Consider the following 14,287-nt stretch of genomic DNA (forward strand, 5'->3'; position numbering starts at 1 on the left):
ATTAAAACACCCTTCTGGCACCAAATGTCTCATCCTGACATCCCATGAAGTTAGGACAAAGTATAGTCTGCTGATTCCCAGAGTTCATGAAGAAGTGATATGTCATCAAATCAGGCCACAGCCAAAGGCCCAGAAAGTAAAAGCAGCTTAAAACTTCAGTTTTCCTCTGAAACGGCACTTGAATGCAATATAGGAATACACTGACACCACTTGGCACGTTTTAGGTTGCTGGGCATTACGCACCCATAGATATTCTTATCCTGCAACCTGCCACGTCTCCAGATCTTGTCAACCTCCACATGGAGCCACTATGCTGGTCAAACAAAGGCAGATCTTTGTTGGACCGAACATCTCTACCTCACCACCTCAACTGCTCCCGAGGTCCCTGTGTTACACAGCTAGACGTGGCAGCAAGATCTCCACCCGAGCTTCTTCAGGAAAGCTATTATCTGCATCACCATGGCCTCAGTGATGTAAGGTCAAGAAGAAACAACCTAAACAAAAAGAAACGGAGGAAACTCAGGAGACAGCTGCCACAAGTGCAACATTCTCTTTTCAGCTGGGGAAAATAACATTATTCAAGAGCACTGATTCAAAAATCAAATAGTTATTTATTGTTCCAGAAGTACATTGCTCTTTTATACATATTTCATAAATGATACAGGATTTTACACTTTTTTTATTAAAGAAGGACTTTTCTCCATGCTCCCTCCCTCATCCCAAACACACGCCAAGGATTCAGCTACAGGATCATGTTCATTTTTTCCCTTTAAAACTCATCACACAAACAGGATAAAACAGATAAAAAAAATAATCACACAAGGTAATTAAATTGAAAGACAGAGGAAAAGGGGACGAGGAAAAAACCAAACTAGAAACATGCACCCATTCGGTCCAACATGCCATTGAGTGAGAAGAGGCAGCAATCCCAGCTGTGTTTCCACATCTGCAAGGCACCTGGCGTCTAGTTAATACTGATTTGTTTTTTCTTTCCCCCTCTTTTGTTTTTAACTTGGTTCTCTGCCCACCCCACCCTCCCCCCCAAAAAAACCCCCAGAAGCCTCCTTCCATGACACAGTGAGGAGTAGTAGTGAAACATCCAAAAAAGCAGCCAGCTTTTCTGTATGTAAAGCTTAGCGCCCTTCTCCCACCTTCATCCTGTCTCACAGTATTTATCAGCAGGATGCTAAAACAGACTGACCTGCTTTGAATGAAGATATGTTTTATCTGTTTAGAAATCAGCCAGCCTTGGCTGGAAGAAAGGGCAATAGGTTGGTTTTCCTTCCTCTACTTCTTCTCGCTAAGAACAAGAGATGTCATTAGCCACTCCTAAAAAAAAATTCTGACCTGTGGGCATAAAGTTCATTTAAAGCTACTTCAGTAGGGGAAAGTGCCAGAGAACTGAAGTAGTTCTGTGTCTTACACTATAAGAGCCCCAGGCTTTCAAAAAGCCTCTGGGCAAGGAAAATGCTTTGACCATGTAAGAGACCTTTTATCCCATTACACAAGCAGTCAAATACCAAGTTTAATTACTCCATGTTCCAAAACTGTTCATGTAAGCAGAAGTCACAATTCTGCAACTGTTTCATAATCCTTTAAACCTTCATAATTTCATAGTCCAGGTGGCTATCAGATCTGGGGTAGGAAGAGGGGAATCTCTCTCTCCCTTAAGACTGAATATAAATAAACCTCTCATGCAATGCTGCCATTGATTTCTAGAAGGAGCTCAAGGGCACTGGGACGCAAAGTTTATATAGTTACTATGGAATAATCCAAAATATCAATTATCAAATGTCCAGAAGAAAACTTGTTCCTTCTCTCACTTGGCTACAACCAATCTGTGCTACAAATAAGCAAAGGAGGAAGTCAGTGGAGCACATGGGGTGGGCTGGGAAGGGGAAGCTCACGGTTTTCCAGTAGAAAGCAGTCTTGTAGTAACTTTATAAAAGAGATCAGGTCTGATCAGAAGTGTGCGTGTTAATGGTGGTGGAGCGCAGGTTCTGATCACCAGCCATAGCTCCAGGTGGCTTGGATTCTTGGTTCTTATTTTTTTCCCCTTTTTTTTTTTTTTTGAGAGAGAAAGAGACATCTGAATCAGATAAAGGAAAATTTAAAAAGCTAAGCAGGCTGCTGGTGTCTTCTCAAGAGGCAGATCCTGCAAAGCTGTAAGACTACACCCCTCCACCCCAGCCATACAGTCAATACCTCCCCACCCCGGCCCCCAGTCCTGTATTTGTACACAATTGCCATTCAGACAGTCTTTAAATACGACTATTTGCCAAGCCCTTTACAGAACCGACATTCCACAATGTCCCATCCTCAATTTAAGAGATTCCCCCCCTACAGTCCTTCGTCTTGATTAAAGGTAAAAACCCTCCACCCCCACACCACCTCCCAGCTTCCACCTGTAATGCTTTAATTAGAAAGGCAAGAGCTATGAACAGGTTTTTTTGCCGGGGTTCCGAGCTTCTTTGCTGATCAGTCTTTTTCATCGATTTGCTGGATGGGCAGGTGAACCTGCAGGGGGTCTCGAAGCCTCTTAAGGTCCAATTCTGCCTAAAAGTAAGAGACACATTATAAAGAAAAAGCTCTCGACACACCTTCCCCAGTAACGTTCCCCTTTAAAGAATGGAAAGCTTTTTTGCATTTCCTTGTTTTTCCCCAACCAGAAGAGAAGCATTCAAAAAGTACAAGTCACAAGCTCGTATTTGGAAAAAAACCCCAATGTTCTCGGCAGTTACTGAAAGACGTTTGCTCCGTGCTTCTCTGAACCTGTCTACATGCAGCCACTTGAAAGGAATATGGCAGGGAATATTTGAACCCTGAACACTCACTGCAATTTTTTAAAAAACAATAAAACACAAAAACCCATCAACTCAAGATTAATGGGAACAGTTGTTTCTAGAAGGAAATCTCCATTAAAATACAGCCACCCAAGAGTATCTGTATTCAGTACAGCCCAAGAAAACCCAGAGATCTGGGTTGTCTCATGAAACCAAGAGAGCCTACCCTTGACCTCCCCCTCCTCCTCTGCCTGTGCAGCTCCTTCTCCAAGGCAGGGGGAGAACACATCTTGCCCCAGATATTCTACACTGCCATTTCCAGAGCTTAGGAATAAACAAAGGATCACAGAGTGGTGGGGGTTGGAAGGAACCTCTGGAGCTCACCCTGTCCCACCCCCTGCGTGAGCAGGCACCCCCAGAGCAGGGGCACAGGGCCGCGTCCAGGCGGGGGGTGAATGTCTCCAGGGAAGGGACCCCACAGCCTCTCTGGGCAGCCTGTGCCCCTGCTCTGGCACCCGCACAGGGAAGGGGTTTGTCCTCATGTTCAGGGGGAACTTCCCGTGTTCCAGCTTGTGCCCGTGGCCCCTTGGCCTGTCACTGGGCACTATTGAAAAGAACCCGGCCCCATCATCCTCACACCCACCCTTCAGACCTTTATAAGCGTTGATGAGATCCCCCCTCAGCCTTCTCTTCTCCAGGCTGAACAGATACAGGTCTCTCAGCCTTTCCTCATAAGGGAGACGCTCCAGCCCCCTGATCACCTTTGTAGCTCTCTGCTGGACATGCTCAAGCAGCTCCCTGCCCTTCTTAAACTGGGGGGCCCAAAACTGGACACAGCACTGCAGGTGCGGCCTCACTGGGGCAGAGCAGAGGGGGAGGAGAACCCCCCTCGCCCTGCTGGCCACACTCCTTTCCATGCACCCCAGGGCACCGCTGGCCCCCTTGGCCCCAAGGGCCCGGTGCTGGCTCAGGGTCACCTCGCTGCCCCCCAGCACCCCCAGGGCCTTCAACAGAGCTGCTTTCCAGTAGTTCAGCCCCAGCCTGTGCTGGTGCATGGGGTGGTTCCTCCCCAGAACGATACTGGACAGTGAAAAAGAACATGGTAGTTCTGCTTTTTCTGCTCCTGCCATCTTTCTGCAGAAAGGCTCTCAAAAACACAAGGAAAGAGCTCTACCCAACTCCTCTGTTAAACAAACCCACAATAGGGACAGTCTGCCAAAAGGGCCTGTCTCCAGAACACAAGACATCTGCCCCCATTGCTTCTAACGATACAGCTCAATTTTTTGAACATTATTTTCCAGGACTGCAACCCAGTGCTCTGAAGTGCTATGTCAGGAAGACATGAACTGAATGGATGCAAGTCTTCATTCCTCACTAAATCCATCTGGTGTGTAGGAGCTGAGAAGAAAGAAAATCTTGAATTAGGCTCCTCTGAGGCATGAAGTGCCTGAAGCGACTCAAGATTTGCCAGCAGTTTCCAAGAGGCCCTCACAGATAGATACAGGCAACTGTTTCATGTTGCTTTACACATCCAGCAGTTCTATTCCTGGGCACATCAAAGCCAATTCAGTGATTGCACTGGGGCTGTGACAAGAAAATGGGCTGAAAACTTAAGATATATCCATTCTCGTTTGAGGTGCGTCTATTAATAGCAGCTAAGAATCAGCAAGCAGTAATTTCTTTGTCTTATTTCTGGAAAAATTCTTGTTACCTGAGCAATTGCATCCTTGAGTTGATTGTATTTCTCTAGATCAAATCGTGTCTTTTTGGCTCCTTTATGAAAAAATAGTAAGTACTGTCTGTCTCTGGCATCTGGATAAACATATTCCTAAAAAGAAAAAAAGGAGAGAATAGGAATAAAGCATCAAAAGGATGCCACACTGGATACCATGAGCACGGTAATTATCGGGTGTGTTTTGGAAGGATGAATAGTTTCTGTCAGTGAAGGAACAAGAGCAGACAGGATTGTCTAACCTCACTCAGCGTGGTGGCGTGACCCCAACCAGCAGCTAAGCCCCCACCCCCACGGCTGGACATGGAAGAGAATCAGAAGGGCAAAAACCAAGAAAAAACCTGAACTATCTTTGTCTCCACTCATAAGTGAAGAAAAACCCTGGCATAACAGTAATGCAAAAGCTATCACTCACCACCTCCCACCAGCAGACCAATGCCCAGCCAGTCTCTGAGCAACAGCTACTTTGGAGAAACTTCCCCCCAGTTTATTGCTGAACATAACATCGTATGGTATGGAATATGCCTTCCGTCAGTTCAGGTCGGCTGTGTCCCCTTGCAACACCTTGCCCACCCCCAGCGTACCCTTGGCACGGAACAGCAGGTGGGGGAAGGCCCTGATGTTGTGCAAGCACTGTTCAGCAACAGCAAACACATTGGTATTTTATCAGGACTGTTTTGGTCACAAATCCAAAACACAGCACCATACCGGCTGCTATGAAAAAAATTAACGCCATCCCAGTAAGACCCAGTACAGTCAGGCATTTGCTTCTCTACTAGGATGTCACACTCCAGCAGCGAGTTACCATCACCCCCCTCCTGTCCTGAACGTGTGAATCCTTCCGTGCAGAGAGAACAGAAACTAACACATTTCAGGGTTCCAATATTGACAAGTTTATGGGGAGGAGGTGAGGGGAAGGTAAGCTATAAATACAAGAAGGAAGCCTTTGTAAGATGGCCCTTACTCTCTTTTTCTTAAGGTCATAAGCATGCAATGGCTGATTAAAGCAACAATAGTCACTCATGAGTTCATCTCGAAACCGAGCTACAGAGGTGAGAACAAGAATCCAACACCACAGCTTTTGCCAGGGATAGTCTACTGCAAAATGTCACAGATTTTTAGAGCATGCAGATAACTCTGAGCAGCAGAAGAGTTCGCACCAAATCCCACATAGCCTCTACAAATCACAGGTCTGCCTGCTGAAGTTAACTCTCCCTTGCACTGGAACATCACAGCCTCTGTGCCTGGTATGCATCCAACGATCAGGGCTGCCAGGTGGGGAAAAGCTGCATTCAGAGTCAAGCCATCCCTGAAACATTGAGATCTTAAGTCTGGCAGAAGTACTAGTTTATATGGATGACTTGATTGAAATATTTAATCTGAGTTCAAACATGGCAGAAGTTCCAACCACACTTGGAGGAAACTACAGCAGGAGCCCTGACCTGGGCACACGTGACCTCAGCCCCTGAAACGATGCAGCTGACAAACCTCTAGGGCACCACGCTGGAACACCCACAGCATCTGCTCTGGTGGTTTTGTGACAGGGGAGACTCTTTGAGCTCTCCGTCATCCTCTAGGTGGATTATGAAGTTTGAATAGGAGCGCCGAGACAAACCACATACTGTAAATCCACACAGAGTCTGCACAACTAAAAAGATCTAGGGAAGCACAGCTCTACTTTGTGTGAAGGTCTTCCAACACTGGAGCAGGTCTAATTTTTAAAAGACTGAGCTTAAGAAACAACAGATCTGGAACTGCACCAAGGGGCAAGCATTCAAAATAAATCTGCTTCATCTGGAGGAGAGTCCAGATCCATGAAATACCTAAACAAAGGCATTTCCAACACAGTCCCTGAACGTTTCTTGTCTCTTGAAAAAGGCCAGCACCTCATGTCAGAGAGGTTTGCCTCCCCGACACTCAGGAGGTACCTCAGGTACCTCCTAGTTTATTCAGGCTGATAAGCCACAGCAGTTAAAAGGCTCCGGTACAAGTCAATGTGTGAGAGGCTACGTGCGTATGTGTGCACACAGAAACCATCACCCGTCAGTAGATGAGCCCGTACAGCTATGGCATCACAGAACATACATCAGCATTTATGGTTTGACAACCAGGAAATGAGCAATGATGACCACCGGAAAACCCCACCACCATACACCACCATCCTGGACAACGACAATTAAAACAAGTGGCATCTAGGTTCTGACAGGATGATAGCTTCTGATAGGCACGATTTCGCTATTTGTCTAGGGAGTAGAGCTCAAAGCCATTCTTCTAAGGAAGCATCAATGTCAGCATAACAGGTCCTACCTGGCGAGTCATTACGAAATAAGCATACATTGCCATGGCACTACCATAGGTGATGAAATAGGTGACTGGTTCCATAATGTCCCAAGAATACTCCCACCAGGTTAGGCGGGCCAAAATCCCAAACTGAGTGGCCATGTAGGCCAGGCCTCCCCACAACACCAAGGTTGTCCTCTTCTCTGCTTTCCTGCTGAGCTCCATCCTTACCTGCAGGAGATAGAAGTACAGGCCTTGTGTTAATGCAATTATTTTTGAGAATACAATTAAGAGAAAATGTAAAAATAACAAGTTGTATTTATATTAAATGCTAAGTGGTTTGAGTCGAGGTTATGCAGACAAATCCAGACGACTTCATCATCAGTATCTTGCCATCATCCATATTTTACTGAGCATGCTCTAGATAGCTCACAAAGCTGCTTATTTCTCTCTGGTCAGAGAGGTGCTGTTGCATTAGCCCCAGCCTTTATTTACTACCAAGCTCATTTCCAATTACATAAAGCAAGGAAACAAAATACTTGCACAGAAACCAGAAAGATTCATGGTTTGGTATACACTTAACACATCTTCTGCCTCAGTAATCTTAAAACTCTGAAGCATCCAGCTACCTAATTAAAAACTTGAATTAAATTAAGGCTGCATTTGGAGGATAAGTTAAATACAACGAGAAACTTCTCACTTTTTCTAGTGGTGCCAGTTGCTCCTTCAATTCCTCTAGTCTCCCTATCAGCTCCTTCTCTTTGTTCAGCTGGTGCTCCTCAATGCACAAGGCGGTATACAACTGCTGAACCAATGTCTTGACATCATTCAGCGTCGTTGCGTTTTCATGGCTTAAGAGCTCTAGGAAAAAAGAGACTGCTTTATATATGTTTATCCACAGAACTTATCATATACTCTTCAGAAACTGCTATTAGTCCGCTCAGGAAACGCCTGAAACTATCTTCTCAACAAAGAAGCCTTTGGAAGAGCTCCAGCACTCTAAGACAATGCCATTTCTTCAAAAGAAAATGAGGTTTACTAACGGATATTCCTAAAATTTGATAAGAACAAAGAAAACAGATACATGCTATTAGCTTGCACATATCAACAGCTACTTCTGATCCATATTTATGTACAAGACTTAACGAAGACAAATGAACAACTAAATTGGTATTATCCATCACACCAGCTGTCGAGAAACAGCCGAACTCAGGCTACAGACCATCAGCAACCATAGTTATTGATGACGGCAACTGAAGATCTTGGGTTAGTGGCCCCAGAACATGCAGTCTTATGATAATTGAGTACCAACATCAGGAATTGTTTCCCAACACTCTGTGGGCAACCCTGTGCTTTGCTGCCTACATGGCAATGAACTTCTCCCTCATGGTATTTAAATAAAGACTGTAACAGGGCCACTAATTGTAACTGCCTTTATCCTGCGCTTCAACACAAAAAGGATTCCTAAAGGAAACCAATTTGTAGCAGAGTTGTGACTAGCGGTATTGTACTACACACTCCATATGGAAAAAAAAAATGTTTCAAATAAAAGCAAAAGAACTTGACAAACCAAATAATTTTTTGAAAATTAATTTTTGTAGCATCCTTGGGCTTACACCTTAGGTTACCTTCTCTAAATACAATCAATGCACAAAAAGCTATGGACACCTTAAGTTTTAACACTAGCAGCTCAAGGGAAATACGAGACTCAATTGTCCGTGCCAAGGCACACAGAAAGCGCACCACATCTCCCTCCCAGCTACAGGGCTCCTGTTCCCCCTACAAAGAAAAAAGCGTCCCTACTGAAGTGACCATCAAAAAGTACTTAGCATGTAAGACTACAGCATTGTGACATTTCCATTTCAAAATGCACAGGGTGATTTTGTGAAGATGGAAAAACAAGAGGTAAAAACTTTAACTGAACTAATCTCAGTGCCTATTTACAGGCACAACCGTTCTAATACAAGCTAACTATAGAAATCTCTTTGGCAAATGAATCAGAGGCAGCAATTTCACGTAACCTAGGTGATCCCAGAGCTCACCTACCCGTGCACAATGGGTGTATTATAAAGGCAAGCAAACCAAAACCACACCAACTCACTGACACAGCCTTTGCTCTCTCAAACATTAGGTATGTGGGATGGATGAAATTGCCATCCCAAGGTAAGGCAATTTCTCCTGTGCAGAAACAGGCACCATGTTTGCAGTCTTGTTTAGTTGTATTAAAAATGACAGACTAGATCAGCTAGGCTTCGTACCCCCACCTGCTCTCAGGAGCCAACAGTTGGAAGAGGGACCTTGTTAAAATCCTCACTCCACTCCTAGCGATTTAGATCAAGTCTTAATGCAGAGTTTTCTCTTAAGGTGCTTTTAAGGAGACTGGAAAAAAATCTCTGTGGAGGTCAGTCTCACCCACAGATAGGGGAGAAATGGCATCTCACCAACTCTTGCACTCCCAAATTCCAGAGTCTCACACATACTAAGGACAAACGGCTGCACAGAGTCCCCAGAGTCAGGTTTAATTGGTATTTTTATATTGTGAAAAGTAAAGTGATAGAACACATTTTCACGATTTCCCTTGCAAAAAGTTCCTTGGAACCTAACTACCTCTACAGAGGAAGATGGCAGATCTTCCTAGAAGTCAGCCACCCAGGGCAGTCTCAGACCCAAAAGATATGCTTCCTTTAGCATGTTGTCTTACGTAGGCTGCTCAAGGGGGTAAAAGGAACATTAACAGTTCCCTCAAAGCTTTTGCCTTATGAATGATTTTGTTCGTTATCTACCACTTGGAGACACACTTAAGAGGACGGCATTTCCACCATCTAACAGCAATTGGACATACAAGTCAAGTTATAAACCCTTCCTAGTTTGTTGGCCCGTCTACAGGGCTAAAAATTCCTTTTACAAAACTACTGCTTGCAAGCTTCACATTATTGCCTGTAACGATTACAGAACAACTCAGTAGACAAAAAGTCCCCCGCTGCCTGTGAGCCAACAAGCAGACCAGCATTTCCCAAACCAGTCCTTTTCTTTAAGTCCTCAGTGGTAAGTACAGGCGTGTAAAAACCAGCAGCCTAAAAGGTTGCCTAGGAGAAAGCGTAGATAGTAGATGAAAATACCAAGTTCCTGCCTCCGTCAGTAACTCCGTAGTGTCCCAAAAGCTTCTTGCAAGTTCCCACATCTTGAAAGTTACAGAAGTGTCCAAAGCTCGTTATTTAAAAGAACTGTATAAACTCAAAATAGGTTGGTTTCTCTTCCTATTTGATTCTTAGTACGGTAACCTTGTAAGAGCACAGTCTCATTTATTTCACTGTTAGCTAACAAGGTTTCAAGGTTTATTTGCAATATTCAAAGTACCACACTTAAAAGGAAACGATATTAACTGTCAGGTGAGGGAATGATTTATTCTTCCAAATCAGATAATGTAAGTTTCAATCTAATTCCTATTTTGTATTCTACTCCTTCAAAATGAGTTAAGCTAAATTACTTTTCGGTATTCAGAAAAAAATGCAAAGAAATTTAGAAATTAAAATAAATCACATTTCTTCATTTATTCCTCTTATGGGGGTACTGGCTTTGAGCAGAATGAATATTTGCTTTTCATCACTGACTACTCTGAGTGCTTGGATATCACTAAGTCAGACTCCAAGGGCAGGATTAGGAACTGCAAGTTTTCCTTTAGAAATAACACTTCACATTCTTGAACAAGTTAATAAAGGATGCTGCAGTTAAATAGGGAATTGAATACTGAAATTTATTCCTGATGTTTACCAGCACCAGGCTAGTTTACCTCTCTTTGGTGGTCTCACATGGTACGTGACATCATTAATGATCAGTTTGAAGTCATCCAGCAGAAGCAAATCTATGCCCGTGGAGGAGGCGACACGTGTGCCATCTGTAAGGCAAACACAGGTGACTCACTGAACAGTAGAAACAAAGTGCCTAAGCATGCTGTGGCTAAGCAAGTCGTAATGCCGCCCCAAATCCAGTTGTTGGACTTCCGCGTTTTCCCATGGACAACACTGTCAAGGCAGACATATAGTCTGGGAGACCTTATGTGGCAAATGCTAGCTGAGCTATACATGCAGCTTATCTAAATTTGCGATATTTTGGGTCACCTTATAAAAAGCAGTTTACTTCATCCTATGCACTTCGAACTTTTTACTATGTTTTGCAATACAATCCACTTAGGTGACCTTCACTTCTCCCCACCAGCATTAGAAATTATTATGTCAGTCTCTGGTATCGGACAGCTTTGACATCACTAACCTCGCAAACACCTCCCGCCCAGGCTGAGACTTAAGGAAGTGCCTGCTTTGATGGCACTTGCATAAGACATCCTCATGACGTTTCAGAGCTTTGGTGGCTGGCAGATGCATAGCAACTGAGCAAAACATGGCAAAATATGACTAAGTGAAACATGACTGAGTTTTCACAGCTAAGCAAGATACTGTTTCCCTTGTACTACCTTTTACACCCAATTCCTTACAAATCCTCTACATAAGTTGCATAGCTGGGATCTTTCCTACTAAATAACAGGGCTCACCATGAGCAGAGACATTAGCCTTAATGGAGACAAGCTAAGCATAAGGATGATTTCCTCCTTCAGATTTCTTTCCTTGGCAGACCTGACTACGCAGGGACAGCTAACAGAATATTCTTACTCTAGGAATGGCATTTTTACCACCTTCTTCAGGGATGCCCAAGAACTCACACCGTATTAAGCTTTTTCTTAAAAAAAGCAAAAGGCTAGATGAAAATAGCTGGCAAGCAAGTAAATCAGTTAGTCTGTAAACAACAGTACCTGCTGAATAGATTGCAACCCGATCAATTCCTCGGTCCTCTGCTTGCAGATGTTGTAAGAACACACCAACAGAGTCTGAGATAGGTTTAAGTGTGAACTGGCAACGTTCACGCCGGGATGGAAGATTCACAGAAATCACAGGTAACCCGTTTTGGTAAACCACCGTCACTTCTACAAAGATGAGAAAAAAATTAATTTGACATTAACATTAACAGGTCTTCTCATGATAGTTCTGTATTTGTCCCATGGAGAAAAAGACAAACATAGCTATGAGTTGAACATGAAAGACTTGTGATTTTTAGTTCATCTTTTATCAAGAGATGTGTCCATCAAAGAAAAACTGAGGGGTGTCAGAGGTTTTCACTCCCATTAACTCAGCACTATCTGTTAAACTTCCTGTGCTTTGTGCAGAAGTACAAGGTACTTCAAGCACTATCACCTTTATACTAAAGGCAACGTGATATCTAAAAGCCATGGCAGCACAGTATGTTTTGTTTAGTTTTTGAGAACCAGAGGATTTCAGACAGTGGAAGACAAAACACTGCAATTTATCAGGATTTATAGCCCAGAAGATAAAGGCAGACTGTGTATATTAGGAAAGATCACGGAAGGACCTACTTCAAACCTTTTTATTCTTGTTTAGTTCTGGTTTCCTCTTTGTCATCAGGCAACAAATAGTTGAGAGAGCAGTCAGGGGTTTGAGGTTGTAGGAACACCGCTCTGAGTTTAAGCTTCGAGGTCTTTTCATCTAAAATTCATGGGATCAATACACTTTGTCCTTCAGAAGATAGACATTACTACTTAGGTGTAGGTAACACATCTTCCATTTCTTCAGTGCTGTCAGGTGCGTTTTCAAGAGCATTCTTAAGGATTTCACTGCACCTTTCTAAAATTTACTGTAGTGACCCATATGAACTGTAAGCTAGTTATTTTATTATCAGAAAGAAAGCCCGCTCTGTGTGCTTCAGGATATCCATTAACAGAAAAAAAAGTTAAGAGTTCTTAGTCCCTAAGTCAAACCGTTGAAATCTTCCCCCAATGCAGTAGTTGCTAAGATATAGCAGCACACCTAAAAATGATTCACTTTAGACTGCTATGTTTCTTATGTAACAACGTAAGGTCTTTTAAATTGCACAGAGCATTTGCCATGTCTCAAGCACTGTGCAGTCACACCCACCCACATGGCATCTGGCTTAGTATTCCTACCTGTTGTAGCTTTGGTCAACTGCATCAACCACACCGTCTACTTAAATTCATCTGACTCATGTATTGACACGCCAAGTCAATTTAAGCAGCTAACATCAAAACTAGCTGGACAAAAAAGTCAACACAAGTAGAAATAGAAGGAAATATCATTTTAACTACTGAAGGGAACTACTTCTCAGCATGCCACCATTCAGAAATTTTTGCCACCAACAGCCTTTACACCTCCCCTTTCAGTGGTTTGCTGCCAGGTGATGAACTTGTTTAATCACAGGATCATTTACATATTAGGACAGGCCTTGGGACAACAAGCCTTTCCAAAAAGGGAGGCTCACAAATGTTGAAAAAGGGTGCACCAAGTGCACTTTTACAAAGCCAGAAAAGTTCTCTTGGGCCTTTGTGGTTACTGTCTCATGCCTTTTGAATTGAATCAAGCATACTCAAAGGTTTTTCCCCTCTTCCCAGGGATTATTATCCAGTGCTGACAAAGAGGTCCTCGTATCATCTTTGAAGACTAGGTAGAAGTGACCAAGTATGGACATCTCGAATAACTAAAGCATCCGAAGAGGCCCGCAGAATTTGGAAAACTACAAATGCCTATTCTCAGTACTCAGACACCTGACAGGATTTTAGAAGCTTTAGTGTTTCAAAGATTAAAACCTAGAGACAACAGTCAGATATTTACTGAAAAGAAAAAAAGCAAACTGCCAATGTATTTGGACAGTTAAAGAGAATTTCAAGCTCTTTAGCAGCTGTTGAGACAGCAGCTATCAGATTTTTGCATTCTTTCACTCAAGCATTTGAGTAAGAGACTGGTAAGAAATAGATTAGCATTAGCTACACTTGTGATAGCAGGCTCAGAAGGAAGGATCATGTTTAGAAGCTTAAAATAGGCACTTAAGTACCAAAGTTATTGGTTCTGTGAGCAGCATATACAACATGAATTTATGTGCTGCTTGCATATCCACAAGACATCAAAAACATCATTTAAAATGCTACCTTGATTATACAGGCAGCAAGCCAGTTTACTGTACAGCAGAAGACTTAACGTTTGCACCAACACTCTTCTGTTTATCCCCATTGGTACAACACAACTGCAGCTCCACGACTGCTGGTTTTGGAGGAAGTGCCTACTGGCACCAGCTCTGCCGCACTGTGACCCTCCAGACCAGATGGAGACCGCAGCGATAAACGCGATAGGCCAAACTGCACCAAGTCATCAGCATTGGTAGCACGCACAAAAAGCTTATAAAAGGAATTTGAGCCTAATTCACTGGTGGGGAAAGCCCATAATTCCAGTTCGATCCTCTCATGCCTCCCACACAAGTCAAGTCTGGTCAGATTTTTACTGCTTTAGAGGGAATAGCTCAGAGGCAAATAAAAAAAAAAGATAAAACCCAAAGGGCACATCAATAACACAAACCTAACAGACAGCAACAGATAGCTCCTGTAAAAGTTAAGACGACACAGTGATACGGTTGTCTG

General features: G+C 43.3%; 1 protein-coding gene across 2 annotated transcripts in view; it reads right to left on the minus strand.

Moving 5' to 3' along the window:
* Nucleotides 1–591: 591 nt before the first annotated feature.
* Nucleotides 592–14,287, minus strand: part of MCU (mitochondrial calcium uniporter) — a 96,041-nt gene continuing 82,345 nt past the window's right edge. The window contains exons 3-8 of one of the 2 annotated variants that reach the window (XM_064464600.1): nucleotides 11,600–11,770; nucleotides 10,586–10,690; nucleotides 7,496–7,656; nucleotides 6,823–7,026; nucleotides 4,495–4,611; nucleotides 592–2,552 (exon numbers count right to left, since the gene is read on the minus strand). In XM_064464600.1, coding sequence (XP_064320670.1) covers nucleotides 2,325–2,552; nucleotides 4,495–4,611; nucleotides 6,823–7,026; nucleotides 7,496–7,656; nucleotides 10,586–10,690; nucleotides 11,600–11,770 — 986 coding nt within the window. In that variant the 3' untranslated portion in view covers nucleotides 592–2,324. Of the gene's footprint in view, nucleotides 2,557–4,494; nucleotides 4,612–6,822; nucleotides 7,027–7,495; nucleotides 7,657–10,585; nucleotides 10,691–11,599; nucleotides 11,771–14,287 lie in introns of both variants that reach the window. The other variant, XM_064464601.1, reaches the window with a different exon arrangement.

Source organism: Phalacrocorax carbo, chromosome 13 (genome assembly GCF_963921805.1).
Source record: "Phalacrocorax carbo chromosome 13, bPhaCar2.1, whole genome shotgun sequence".
NCBI lineage: Eukaryota > Metazoa > Chordata > Aves > Suliformes > Phalacrocoracidae > Phalacrocorax > Phalacrocorax carbo.